Source organism: Nansenia antarctica (assembly GCF_963989245.1).
Source record: "Nansenia antarctica genome assembly, chromosome: 7".
Taxonomy (NCBI): Eukaryota; Metazoa; Chordata; class Actinopteri; order Argentiniformes; family Microstomatidae; genus Nansenia; species Nansenia antarctica.
Window position 1 is genome coordinate 62,740,617 of NC_137677.1, and position 15,000 is coordinate 62,755,616.

Consider the following 15,000-nt stretch of genomic DNA (forward strand, 5'->3'; position numbering starts at 1 on the left):
TTAGAAAAACACTAGAGGGTTGAAAAACAGTTGCATGTGTCAGTGAGAATGTCCACGATGGAGTCCTTAAAAGCTGATTTGGAAATAAGAGTGTCCAGTTTGAGTGTTTTCTGTAAATTGTTCCAGTAATTGGCGGCAGCAGCCCTGAAAGAAGATTTCCTTGTGCAGTGTTTGTTTGTTTTGGGAATTTTAAGGAGAATATGGTGAGCAGACCGGGTGTTGTGGGCAGTAAACGTCATTTGTAGCAAGTGACACAGGTAGGGGGGGGGGGGGACAGACCCAGGAGGGTTTTGTAGATGAATTCACATCTATGGTGAATTCTCCAGAACTGCCTCTCCCAACACATCTTCCCCCTCACCCTTCATCACAGGACATCTCTAATAGGGACACAGCCTTTAGGGAGAGGGAAAATATGGCGGCTGTGGTGCAGGAGGTAGAGCTGCCGTCTAATGATCGCAAGGTTGGCAGATCGGCGGTTCGAGCCCCGGCTGGCCACATGTCGAAGTGTCCTTGAACACTGAACCCCAAATTGCTCCCAGTGAGCGGGCTGACGCCTTGCATGGTAGCTTGCCACCATTGGTGTGTGAATGTGTGTGTGAATGTGTGAATGAGAGGCCGTTGCAAAGCGCTTTGGATAAAGGCGACTATATAAGTCAGTACATTTATCTGTCTGTCTGTTTCTCTCTGCCTGCCTGCCTGTCGGTCTTTCTGTCTGTCTGCTATGATGGATGCCGAGAAGAGAGAAACCTTGTTCACCTGTCCAGCTCTTTCACATCAGTGCAGATAAAGGAAACGGGATGAGGAGAGGAAACCGTGTTAGACTATTTAGACGCACTCTAGGACAGCGTAGATAGAGAGAGAGAGAGAGAGAGAGAGAGAGAGAGAGAGAGAGAGAGAGAGAGAGAGAGAGAGAGAGAGAGAGAGAGAGAGAGCCTGCCTAGCCAGTTCCGGTTGTTTAATATAGTACAACCATCCCAGCATGATAGGGCATTTTTATAATGTTCTCAGTACAGTTTCCCTACAGTACCTGGACGAAGAAGGCGCCCTCTAGTGCCTGGGGCAGGTCGTCGTGGCTGCTCAGCAGAGCCAGCTGGTCTTTGGCGCTCAGCTGCCCTCGTAACATCTTGGCTTCCTGCAGTTCCTCTAGCTGCTTCCTGGGTCACCAGACAGGGAGAGGAGGAGGGTCATTTAGAAGCGTGTTGCACCACACAAAGAAACATACATATACTTATGGGCACACGCCCATTCCCACGCACACACTTGCTGACGCAAACACACACACACACCCTAACAGCTTTTTTTGGATTCTAACTACATAGAAACTTAATGGGCTGTGGATAATGGGAAGACGTGGGCACATTGTACCCGCCTAACCTTTACAAAGCCATAGGAGGTGAAAAAAAACACTAAATAAAAACAACAAGATTGTCAACTATATTACATGGATTAAGTAGTTCAACCACATTGCCTCAGTAAGGCATACGAGAGGTGGAAAAACACAAAATAAAAACAAGATTATCAACTATATTACATGGATAATTAGTTCAACCACATTGTACTCCATAAGACATACAGTACATGCCATTACGTGAATATACAATTAAAAAGGAACGTCATAGTTGAAAACACCTCAGAGAACATTTCTGAAGAGAGTGTGTAGCCAACAGGCAGGTGAATGTTGCCAGGTCAGTTTTATAGCCAACACCAGGTGTAACACCTGCCTCCTAGGCCAGGTCACCCATGTCAGAGGTCTTTGAATCAACTTCAATCAGAATTTCTGGATAGATACAGGGTTGAATAAAGAAATTAAAATTCATACATGACATGCACTATTGCTGGGTCGGTGACTGGGAGACCAAGGGGTTGGGTGGGGGGGGGGTTAGGAAAAAAAGAAAAAAGTATTGTACTAAAGACTAAAAGGCATTTGGTGAAACTCTGTGGCCCAGTACAGGCCTCTGGTATGAAGGATGGAATGTGTGGGACTGTAGTGTGTGTGAGACAGTGTGAGAGCTTGTTTGACTGGTAACCTGGCCAGGAGGAAATCGGAAAACAACATCTCAGCGATGCCCCCTACTGTCCAAAAGGGTTACTAACTCCATCCTAGTAGTACAAAATCCACATGCTACTACAGCACAGAAATGCATTGTATAATTAATTATCAGTGAGCGGTTTTTGATACTAAAGCACCTTGAAAAAGCCTTGAATGCCATGGAGGCTGAACTGTACTGTACTGTGTAGCCTATCAGTAGAGTCTGGTGGAAGTAGAAATCGGAGGACGTGTGTTTGATAACAATTTCTCAATCCGTTTCAAATCAACCCAAAATGTATTTGTCACGTACATCACATACAGCCGTAATTGACATGAGTGAAACACTTTGGTGACAATAGTAGTGCATAAGGGTGTAGTGTAAGTAGCAGCAGTAATGACTGAATAATAACAACAATACTAATACAGTGTATGTAGTAGTGCAAGTAGCACTATTACACTAATATACAGTAATGGTGCAAAAGGTGCAATGCATGTAGTGGCAATAATGTAATGTGTTACAATGAGCCACTCCTCTCAGACAGTAGTCCAGTGTAATCTATGTAATGTTGCAGCAGAACCGAGATAAGCAGCACATGGGCGGCTGTGGTTCAAGAGGTCGAGCCGGTGTCTAATGATTGCAAGGTCGGTGGTTCGATCTCCGCCTGACAACGTGTTGAGGTGTCCTTGGGCAAGACACTGAATCCCATAGCCTTGCATGGTAGCTTGCCACCATTGGTGCGTGAATGTGTGTGTGAATGGGTGAATGAAAGGCCGTTGTAAAACGCTTTGGAATAAGGCGCTATGTAAGTGCAGTCTGTTTACCATTTAGCACATGAGTCTAATGTCTGTATGATGGCTGATACAGACATTTTTGGACAGATCTTATAATCCCACAGGACAACCACAGGAATATACCACTACAAGAATATACAACCAATACAACCACAGGAATATACAACCAATACAACCACAGGAACATACAACTACAGGAATATGCAGTCATGTGAAAAAGATAGGACACTCCATGAAAACGTATTTTTCAGCATATTGAAACAGACATTTGATCTTCTTTTTAACCATATTGAGAGACAGCGACTATAGAACAACTAAAAAAACAAAAATTAAAAACAAATCCAAATAATATTTGAGAAATGTAATTAATAGAATTGCAATTTTCTTGCAGGAGGAAAAAGTTAGGACACATTTGTAGAATTTGGAGTTACTCCCACATTTATTACTACTTAAAATGCCTAAAACAATGTGGCCTGGGGTGGTCCAGTGGTCTAGCACCGTTCTCTACAGTGCACACATATGCCCATGTCGACATGGGTTCAAATCCTGCCCATGCTCTGCTGACATGCCCCTATTCCCTATAAAAAGATTAGTGGGACTAAACCTCAAATAAACCTCAGACATTTAGTTTGGTTTGCTCTTAATTGTTGAAGTGAGTGGTATCACTATGGCGAGATCTAAAGAGCTCTCTGAGGCCTTCAGAAGGTTAGAAAAGGTTGTAGTTGCATATGAGTCTGGGAAGGGATTTAAAAGATCTCCAAACAATTACAAATGAGCCATTCCACTACAAGTGGAGAACATTTAAAATACGGTAACTAGACAAAAATGGCCAGGTCAGGCCTTCCTAGCAAGTTCAGCCCAAGAGCAGGAACAAGGGCAAGTATAAGTTTGCCGGAGAACACCTAGACAAACACCAGGACTTCTGGAACAAGGTGTTTTGGACAGATGAATCCAAACTTGAATTATTTGCGTGTTTTTCTATACTACTTTATACTTTCCCAAACAAAACAAAGGAATTATAGAGCGAAAGCGATTTCTACATAATTTGGCGGAAGTTTAATTCACAGAAATCATAAGTTCTTTTGATCCATGTATTACAACCTGTTCACTTACTGAAATTATGGATGCCTTCAACAATATTATGTCTAGTGCTCTCAACTATTAACAAGCTGCTCCATCCTGCCACTTCCACTGACCTTCTCTTACAAGCCTCTGTTTTTGAAATGTGAGGATTTCTCTAAATGGTTCAATGACAAAATCACCATTAGGGGTGGCATTATTGACACTGGTGATCCTTATAATAGAACGTGCAACAATATGTATGTGACAATGGATACATTCACTGTTTTTAATGTTTTTAGGGTATTTCTGCTTTATTTGGATAGAAACAATAGAGATTGACAGGATGGGTGGGCGAGAGGAGGGAACACATGCAGGATAGGTCGATGGCTGGAATCGAACCAGGGACCCTGCGATTACGTGGCATGCACCTTAGTGAGTTAGGCCTCCCAGGTGCCCATTTCATGAGCATTTCTGCAGCAGAACTTTACGAGACTGTAGCCGAGAGAAACTGACTGCATTCTTTAAGCGAGCCTTTGACAGTGTTGCGAACTCTGTCTTGACAATCATCAACACATCTCTACAGTCAGGCTTTTCTCATCAATCATCTCCTAAACTGGGTTGGTCTCTCTGACAGCCTTTTTTCATCTGCTAAACATTGCCAAAAGTGCAGCCTTTTTTAACTCTTAAGTGGGATGCTGAAAAACTGATTCAAGCTTTTATCTCATTTGACTACTGTAATGCTCTATTTACTGGCCTCCCCTGGTGGAATGAGCTCCCCACGGCTGTCAGAACTGCAGAGTCACTACCCATCTTCCGTCGGAGACTGAAGGTTTGCACCTTAACTGCTCCTCCTGAGACACCCACTACCCCCCAGCACTGCGCCTCCTGAGACACCCGCTTTCCCCTTTACTGTGTCCCCTATGACTTCTACTGCCCCCCTTGTACTGTCTCTCTGTTCTCCAATGTGTATACATTTAAAAAAAACAAAAAAAACTTTTCCTTCTATCACTGAGACTGCCAATGGCCCCTGGCCTGAGCTGGATTACTCTTCCTGCTACGACTGGTGGATCGATGATTCACTTGCTTAGTCAAATGTATTGATTGTAAGTCGCTTTGGAATAAGGCGTCTGCTAAATGCCAAAAATGTTAATGTAAAGTCTATAGAGAGGCTCCAACTAATAAAAAACGCTGCTGCTAGGCTACTGACAAAAACTAAGAGGAGAGAGCATATCACTCCAGTCTTCACTGCTCGGCACTGGCTCCCTGTATGGTTTAGAACAGAATTCAAAGTCCTTCTACTGGTGTTTAAAGCACTAAATGGGCTGGGACCAGCCTACCTCACTGCCTCGCTAACAGCCTACTGCTAGGCTACCTTACTGCCTCGCTAACAGCCTACTGCTAGGCTACCTTACTGCCTCGCTAACAGCCTACTGCTAGGCTACCTTACTGCCTCGCTAACAGCCTACTGCTAGGCTACCTCACTGCCTCGCTAACAGCCTACTGCTAGGCTACCTCACTGCCTCGCTAACAGCCTACTGCTAGGCTACCTCACTGCCTCGCTAACAGCCTACTGCTAGGCTACCTCACTGCCTCGCTAACAGCCTACACACCCTCACGAGCCCTCAGGTCCTCTGCTGCTGGCTTATTGGAGGTTACCATGAGATCCCAAAACAAAGTTGGTGATGCTGCATTTATTAATTAATCCCCAAAACTGTGTAATACGTATACGTTACCTCAAGAAATCAGGGAAGCAAACTCAGTAAACATCTTTAAGCCCCCCAGTTAACCTACATCTTCAATTTAGCTTTTGATTCGCATTTGTTTGGTCAATTTCATTTGAAAGCTGCAATGGAAATATGTTCAATTAAAAAAAAAATGGAATACTCATTTCCCCCCAACTGTATATGCTGATTTTCCTGAACACAGATAAAGCCCTAATCCAAGACTAAAATGCATCTTCAGTGGAGATTTTCTATTGGAGAAAGGTTACTTAGTCCAGGACTATAGGCTTAATCTGTGTGTGGGGAAAGTGGGACATTGTGTTAATGTTCTCCTGGTGTTCGATCAGCCTCACTGACCTGACCTCCTGGACGGCCTTGGCAGCCTGCCCCGATTGGTTGTCATAGATCTTCACTGTGTAGCCTCCGCTCACAAACACCATGGCCCAGGAGCGGCCAATCAGACCACTGGAAACACACATAGACACACATCACATGGAAAACAGGGGAAAAAAAGGTCATTTTTAAGGGTCGGTTTCCTCCAACACAGATTAGGCAGCCTAGTCCTGGACTTAAATGAAACTTCCAACAGAAAAACTCTCCATTGAAGATCCATTTTTAGTCAGGATTAAGGCTTAATCTGTGTCCGGAGAACCAGCCCCATCATATGAATCATCTTTGAATCAGAGAGCTGCTGACATAAACACATCTTTAGATTTTACGAGGAAGGAATGACATAAGAAGTTAAAATGTAGTCGACTTGCAGAACAAGCACTTATGGCTGTCACTGTGGGGTGAATACCTCCCAAAATGAAGGCAAACTTTAACAAAGAAAAAAGCACTCATGTGCTGCAAACCCTAAACTCCCTTTAGAATTTTCCAACAATAGTGACTATACCAGCAGACCCCAATAACAGGAAGAAAAGTCAGAGAAAGTGATGACACACACACTGACACACACACACACACACACACACACACACACACACACACACACACACTGACACACACACACACACACACACACACACACACACACACACACACACACACACACACACACACACACACACACACACACACACACACACACACCATGTGCAACATTCTGAACTAACTATAATTTCATTGTGGAACGAAAATGACACAGAGCTGCACCACAGATAACATTTGATAACAATTCTACTGTCTATACCTACGTTGTTCAATCACATAATTTTTTAATTATTATCATAATTATTATTATTATTATTTTTTACAAATCAATGATTGACTTGAGCTAATGTTTTTATACAGTGGGTCAGCTGATCAAACCTAGCTCAAAGTTCAAGTGCAATAACTGTACAAGTATATCAGCTTATCAATGTTGTATTACGCCCAAAAAAAAAGGTCTTGAAGTGTCAGCTCACCTGCCAATAACGGTAATGGTCTTCCCTGTAGGAGAGCTCATATTGCAGGTATGAATGAGTGAGAAAAGCTCTCTGTTGTTTTGTGAAAACAGATATGCAAATGTGCAAACCCCTGACAGTCACGGTGGACGTAAGGGGCGTGATTGTACGGTGCCCTCAAACGTCCAAAAATAATAAAACATAATCATAAAATCATAAAATGCTCATTCATGCTTTATTCACAATGGATCGGAGTGCTGATCATTGGAGATTGTAATCAACGAAGTGTATATATTTCTCAATAAACTCGAAAAGAGGCACATTATTCTGTGAACGGAGGAGTGTGTGTTAGCTGTCGAAACTAAAAGTTCGGGCGCAGAAAGTAAAGATCAGAAAGCTTCCTTCGTGTTGTATCTTAGCAACGGGATTTACCCTCTCGTGTCCATGCTGGTATGATTGAGGTACGATTGGACCAATCAGAGCTTTCGAAAGGTTCAGTACCGCCTAAATCGCGTTGCATTGTGGGATGCAAACGCTGACATGTCAACAAACCTCCACGAATATCGAAGCTAATCTTTCTCGTAAACGATATTATAAACCTCTTCTTCTTCTAGATATATTATTTTGTCAGCAGGGAAAGCATCTAACAGCATTTTCTCAAGACGTCTCACTCGTAAGTAGCTAATAGGGACTTTAACTTAAGCAGCAATGGTTCAGAATGGTACTAATGCAACATCGCGTTGCAGTAGTAATGTACTATCACTAAGCAACGCTGCATGTTTGTACGGAAAGTAGCCTATGCCATACATGCAAACTAATCCATCAGTCATTTGCTATAATATATTTGCAGATCAACATGGAGCATGTGCACCTTGCTGCCGAGGAAGAAGATGACCTGTACTCGGGCTACAATGACCACAATCCAACATTTGACTCAGAAGTAGGTTGACAAGGGGATGATGGGGATGTTGAAGGATGCATGGTTGGTTTGTGCCATCAGATGTGGTATTAATGTTACGGTACATGTGGGAAAACTAGGGTTAGGGTTAGGTGCTAGGGAGCTACGGTTAGGGGTAGGGGTAGGGTTAGGGTTAGGGTTAGGGTTAGACATGCCAGCATGTACCAAGTCGACGTAGCACCTAAACCTAACCCTAGTTTTCCCACATGTACCGTATTCCCACATGTACCGTAACATTGACATTGTTGTGTTTTTCTTTTGTGTGGCAGGAGCTTGACAATGATGCTGGTTTCCAACAAGCAGTGAGGACAAGTCATGGGAGAAGACCCCCGGTGAGTAAGACATCAGTGTCATCAGGGGAGGCTGGGGGACGTAGAAAGCGGAGGACAGGCTCACTGTAATGTATGGAATGGAATAAGGAATGGTATGAAACATGTGTGTGTGTGTGTGTCCATGCATTACAGTGAGGCCGTCCTCTGATTACTACCTCCACCAGCCTCTCCTGGGCGTCATGTAGTTCAGAATCCCATGTTAAAGAAGATTATTTACAGCATATTATAGGTTCCTGGAATTCTTCTTCTTTCAGTTGGTTGTGCCAGGTACCTGTCAATATTTCTGTATTGCACAGGCCAACTGACTATATATATATTTTTAAAAAAAACTTCCAATTGATGAATGATATCAGACTTATTTTAAGATGATGAAATAAACTTGTGCATTTTTTCCAGGTTACTGTTGCTGCTCAGAAGTTTCCTGGCAGTGCCATTGGAGGACGGGCTTTGGGGACTGGAGTAAGTTCAGGGATTGTGTAACATTGTCTATCATCCCGATTCCACACAGACTTTTACTTGTCACAGAATGTAAATTGTGAAACACACTGTATGTGGCATGATGAAAGCCAGGGTAGTTGAGATTGAGACTATTTCCTCGTTCTCCAAATCCTTCTATTAATGTTAGTGTGTAATGTGAGTTCTAAGCAGAGTTGTAAGTGTTCATAGATTAATGATAAAGATAAGGAATTTGAGTATGATGGATATTTCAAACTCTCAGGTCTTTGGCGGTGAGATGTACTTGGTGATGATGTACTTGGTTACAAAGTAAGGTCAAGGGTCGCTAACACACTTATTTATGTCGAGGGACAAGAGGTCAAAGGTTAGATTAGGGTTGTAACTAGTTTACTTGAACACGTGAATCCCATATTGTGATGATTTGATGAATTGATTTTCATAAAGGTGTTTCACTAATCTCATGGGTTTTTATTTTGACTCTCTTGAGTTTTGTATTTCAAAATGTCGTCCACACTCTCATGTGTCTTGTGTGTTGTAACCTGCAGTCCAGAATGCTCATGGCCTCCTCTATGGGTAGACCCATGACTGGAGCAGTACAGGTGAGAACATGCTGTATGGTTCATCTGTTTATGCTATAATAATATGCAATATTATTATTTATTTATTTTATTTTATTATTGTGTCTATTATATATTATATATATATAGGCAAGTCAAGTTTATTTGTATGGCACATTTCATACAACGGGCAAAGTGCTTTACATACATTCTTAAAAATACAGCAAAATAAAATAAAAATGACAATGATAAAAGCAAATATAATCATTTATGTCATATATATCATTCGTATAATTCATATAACTCTGGTTGTGATGAGTGTGTCAGTGAGATATGCTGTCCCTCAGCTGTGAGTGAGTAGTGACGTCCTGTGTCTGTCTGTGTGTCAGGAGGGAGTAGCCAGGCCCATGACTGCAGTCAGAGCAGCAGGCTACACTTCAGCCATGACCAGAGGTGAGTCTACAGAGGGAGGGAGGGAGGGAGGAGAGGAGAGGAGAGGAGAGGAGAGGAGAGGAGAGGAGAGGGGAGGAGAGGCGAGGATGGAGATGGAGATGGAGATGGAGAGGAGAGGAGAGGAGAGGAGAGGAGAGGAGAGGATGGAGATGGAGATGGAGATGGAGATGGAGAGGAGAGGAGAGGAGAGGATAGAGAGGAGAGGATGGAGAGGAGAGGATGGAGAGGAGAGGAGAGGATGGAGATGGAGAGGAGAGGAGAGGAAAAGATGGAGATGGACACTCTTAGTATAATAAACCCTTTTGGAGTCACTGTACATAGTAAATAGTACTACAGGACTTTGTGATAAACACATGTTGTTTTGTCTTGTTTATTTTCAGGCTCAACATTTGACCCACTGGGCCAGTCCAAAGGGCCCGCCCCGGCCCTGGAGACCAGGAGTGAGGACACGTAAGAACTTTTCTTGACTTCATTTCAGCTACGTACCCCCAGGCCTCCTCCCCAGCTACGTTATTGTCTCCAGTGGTACAGTATGTTTATCTGGTGGTGGTGGTGATGATGGTGGTGGTGATGATGTCATTGCAGGCCGGAGGAGAAGATGAAGATCCTAGAGAAGCAGGTGAACGACCTGATAGAGGAGAGCTGCCTGGCGCACGGGCGTGAGGGCCTCCACCTGGTGAGTCTCTGACTCCATCACACACACACACACACACACACACACACACACACACACATTTGAATACTTTATTTGGTTCCACAAATTATATTACACAAACAGGGAATCAAATATTTCGGGTCTAAGCAGCACTGAACACTCAAGGGTACACATAACACCTCCTTCTCCACACGGCCAAGCTGCCAATAATAGCTGAGACAGAGCAAAATTTGGCAACCTGTTTGGCCTTTCTTTTAGACATTGCAGCAATTCTCAGACCCCTCATGGTGCATTTATATATATACACACACACACACACACACACACACACACACACACACACACACACACACTGACCTGAGGCAACTGTGGATCTAGTATGAGCCCTGACCCCTTTACATTTACATTTTTGGCATTTAGCAGACGCCTTATTCCAAAGCGACTTACAATCAATACATTTGAATACCAAGCATGTGAATCATCAATCCACCATTCATTGCAGGAAGAGTAATCTAGCTCGGGCCCGGGGCCACTGATAGAAGGAAAAACCTTCTTCCTATTATCGCCTTCTACTAAAACCTTTTTTATTTTAATTTTATTTTTTTTGTTCTGTCTGTCTGTCCTTCTATGTGTGTGCGTGTGCGTGTGCGTGTGCGTGTGTATGTGTGTGCGTGCGTGTGTGTGTGTGCGTGCGTGTCTGCCTCCGCGTCTACCTCTGTGTGTCCCAACAGTCTCTGGACAAGGCCAAAGCGGCAGGCAGGAAGGAGAGAGCGCTGGTGAGACAGAGGGAGCAGTCAGGCAATGCTGACCACATCAACCTGGACCTCACCTACTCTGTAAGGACCAGAACACCTGGCTCGTTCAGTCCCAGTCTCGTTCAGCCCCACTACACATCACCACAGAATAATAATAATAATTCATAATAATTCATTACATTTATATAGCGCTTTTCCGAGGCTCAAAGACGCTGACAATATGGGAGAAACGGAAAACACAGAAACAACAAGCAACAGAAAACATGGGCACATGGAACACAGAGTTAGCGAACGGGGAGGGGGTAGGGGTAGGGGAGGTTGTATGCGTGTCCAGGGGGGGGGGGGGGGGGGGGGGCTAGGGGTAGCAATGTCCATTATACATAATTATACATACCAATATACATTCAACATCATTATTAACTATGAATTATTACTTTGGTGTCACTCAACTGTAGGCTTGCTGTGTCTGTTGTTGTGATTGTTCTTCCATGTTGACATTGTTTTGTCCTCTCCTCCAGGTTCTGTTTAACCTGGCCAATCAGTACGAGAACAACGACATGTACACGGAGGCCCTGAACACCTACCATGTCATCATCAAGAACAAGATGTTCAATAACGCAGGTGGGTGAGGAGGAGACTGCTTAGCTTAGCACAGCCTCCAAATGTAAGCAAATATACAAAACCCCCGGCATTAGAAACACACAATGAGGGGCGCTTAGGTGGCGTAGCGGACTAACCTTGTCTTTGTCTCAACAACAAGTTAATTCTCTTACCAAGACAATGACAAATTGGTTAACACAGGAACTGACAGACTAACAGTGACACAGACACACAGGCCAAAGCGACACACATTCATCTCACTATTCTGAATCCATCCCTGCCTGTTTGAACCCTACAGGGAGGTTAAAGGTGAACATGGCCAACATCTACTTCAAGCAGAAGAACTACCCCAAGGCCCTCAAGTTCTACCGCATGGCTCTGGACCAGATCTCCAACGCCCACAAGGAGATGAGGATCAAGATCATGCAGAACATCGGTAATCCATAAACCCTTTTTAATACTTGATTTATTTTATACATTTTACATACAGTATTACATACATTATACATCTTCTTTTACATGTTTTCTAATCTTCTAATCTGTAATGCACTTGAGGATGGAATGTACTAGATTTAACATGTTTAACACATGATATGCCTCATCATCGTCATCCTCCTCCTCTTCTTCATAATCCCCACCACCATCCTCCTCCTGTTCCTCCTCCTCTTCTTCATAATTCCCACCACCATCCTCCTCCTGTTCCTCCTCCTCTTCTTCATAATCCCCACCACCCTCCTCCTCCTCCTCCTCCTCCTCTCCCTCGTAGGCGTGGTCTTCATCAGTATGGGCCAGTACTCTGACGCCATCACGTCCTACGAGCACGTGATGAGCGAGAGCCCCAACATCAGGACGGGCTACAACCTGATCCTGTGCTGCTACGCCATCGGGGACAGAGAGAGGATGAAGAAGGCCTTCCAGAAGCTCATCTCCGTCCCTCTGGGCATCGACGAGGAGGACAAGTACATCCCTCCCAATGTGAGACTGACTTCCTTTTTTTTTTTTTTTTATTATCAATTATTTATTACAAAACAGTACACATGAAAAACTCACAATTATAACACCAAACAAAATAAGTGTCTGTCCTGACTTTTTTTCTTTATCTTACCCCATGGCGATAACATCCCTTCCACCCCCCCCATAGTTCTTCATTACACTATATTTGGTATATCATAACATCATAACAGTACAACATTTACAGGTTACATCCACATACAACCCAGTTTACGAACACAGTAATTCCACCAAACGTGAGGACCTCCTGAACACCCAGGGCTGCTGGTCTCCCTCACATAGATTTAGCCCTAGTCCCTAGACTCAAGGGACAGGAACATTATGTTTTTTTTGCCTAAATATCATATTTGGGCTCAGTTTATTCTGTTTTTCTCAAAAATACTTGAAAATATGACTTATGCCATTATTTTAAGAAGGTGACGAAATATGTATTTTCTATAGAATCTCCTTTGATTGTGTGATTTAATCCAGTGACTAGGCTTAATCTGTGTCCTGGAGTCGTAGCCCCCTAGAGCCTACACTAGGCTTAATCTGTGTCCTGGAGTCGTAGCCCCCTAGAGCCTACACCAGGCTTAGTCTGTGTCCAGGTGTCTGAACCCCCTAGAGCCTACACCAGGCTTAGTCTGTGTCCTGGAGTCTTAGCCCCCTAGAGCCTACACTAGGCTTAGTCTGTGTCCAGGCCTCTGAACCCCCTAGAGCAGGGGTCACCAACTACATTTGTCCAAGGGCCAGACTTTTTCGAAGCTTACACTGTGGGGGCCGGACTTATTTTTATTTATTCTATTTAGGCATAATTAGCATATTATTGTTTAATATCTTCACTTTCTTACAAAATGTATGTTATTGATTTATTATCAGTGTTAACAGACTCCTGACACCTATACTGCAGCCAGCCACCAGGGGGCGATCAATATATTTTGGCTTCACTTCATTGTAATCATTTTCAGTTATCAATCAAGCAAAATGTCACTCTCAAAGAGCCTGAAGCGTAAAATTGATGTGGAAAAACGCATCTTTAATGAGGAATGGACTGACAAGTACGCATTCATCTGCCAACATTTAGTAACGCAAAACCTGTATGCCTCATCTGCACTGAAGCTATTGAAAAACAATACAATCTTCGCCGTTACAATTATACAAGGCATGCAGCTTTCAGAGAATCATACCCTGAGAAGTCATACCCTGAGACCCGTCACAGAAAAATAGACTTAAAAGCAACTTAAAAGCTGGATATGGACATGCCAGTGGAATTATTAGCAGAACGTTATCTGAACGAGAGGGCAACTAGTGCATCTCTCCGGGCTGTCTGGGTTCTACAATCATAACAAGCCATTTACCTCATTCATGTTTTGACTGAGAAGTTATTTGTTATTTAAGTCACTATAATGTGCATGTGAAAAAAGAGCCTATAACACGAAATGTTAAACAAGAGCATGTGAAGAAAAAACCCACGAAATGTTAAATGAGTATGTGAAAAAAAACAAAAACGAAATGTTAAATGAGAGCTATGAGTGTGTCCCCATTCTTGCATGCGAATAGGCGCTACGTCTGCCGAATTCCATTTAAAAGACGGGAATTAGTTTCAGCTTTGCTACTGCCATTGAGATGCAAGGTTGCAGCTTTGTGAATGAGTTAGGTCTGAATCGTCCTGCATTGGAAGAACGATATGAATCTATGCTATGGCCGCGTTCGTAAATTCGCTCTGAGAGAATCAGAGCGTCCACGTGACTGCCTCTATTCCAATCAAATTACTTGGTTCCATGACGACGTTGAATCCAGTGTGCGCTCCGACGAATTTACGAACGCGCCCTATATGTTCTAAACGGTATTTCCCTCCTCACATTTTCTGAATTCATTAATATTTTAAAAAACATAAATATTCCACGGGCCCGATGGGAAGCTTTGGTGGGCCGCATTCGGCCCGCGGGCCGCCTGTTGGTGACCCATGCCCTAGAGCCTACACCAGGCAGGGCCTTCAGCAGCACTATTTTGTTGACTCCTTAGCCAATCAAAAGTAAGAAAAGAACAAAAAAGAAAAGAAGATTGTTTGTACAGAGTACACACATTGTGCATCAAGGTCAATAACCGACTTACTTAGGTCATCTACTGTATGGTTAGAAGGGCTGATCATGAATGTCTGAGTCTCACACCAGCTGCGTTGCTTCCAGGATGACACCCACGCCAACCTGGTGATCGAGGCCATCAAGAACGACAAGCTGCACCAGATGGAGAGA

The 15,000-nt window shown here is 43.5% G+C and overlaps 2 protein-coding genes across 2 annotated transcripts in view; one reads left to right on the plus strand and one right to left on the minus strand.

Annotated features, from left to right (window-relative positions):
* Positions 1-7,066, minus strand: part of cryl1 (crystallin, lambda 1) — a 26,090-nt gene extending 19,024 nt beyond the window's left edge. Inside the window, exons 1-3 of the mRNA XM_080535714.1 lie at positions 7,011-7,066; positions 5,962-6,069; positions 1,028-1,154 (exon numbers count right to left, since the gene is read on the minus strand). Coding sequence (XP_080391840.1) covers positions 1,028-1,154; positions 5,962-6,069; positions 7,011-7,051 — 276 coding nt within the window. The 5' untranslated portion in view covers positions 7,052-7,066. The remainder of the gene's footprint in view (positions 1-1,027; positions 1,155-5,961; positions 6,070-7,010) is intronic.
* Positions 7,067-7,845: 779 nt separating this feature from the next.
* The window catches only part of ift88 (intraflagellar transport 88 homolog), a gene marked incomplete at its 5' end in the record, with an annotated part of 23,609 nt that continues 16,454 nt past the window's right edge, over positions 7,846-15,000 (plus strand). The window contains 12 exon segments of the mRNA XM_080535935.1: positions 7,846-7,929; positions 8,217-8,294; positions 8,694-8,738; positions 9,281-9,334; positions 9,682-9,745; positions 10,126-10,195; positions 10,331-10,421; positions 11,132-11,236; positions 11,674-11,776; positions 12,054-12,191; positions 12,522-12,730; positions 14,935-15,000. The exon segment at positions 14,935-15,000 is cut by the window's right edge and continues 5 nt beyond it. Coding sequence (XP_080392061.1) covers positions 7,846-7,929; positions 8,217-8,294; positions 8,694-8,738; positions 9,281-9,334; positions 9,682-9,745; positions 10,126-10,195; positions 10,331-10,421; positions 11,132-11,236; positions 11,674-11,776; positions 12,054-12,191; positions 12,522-12,730; positions 14,935-15,000 — 1,107 coding nt within the window.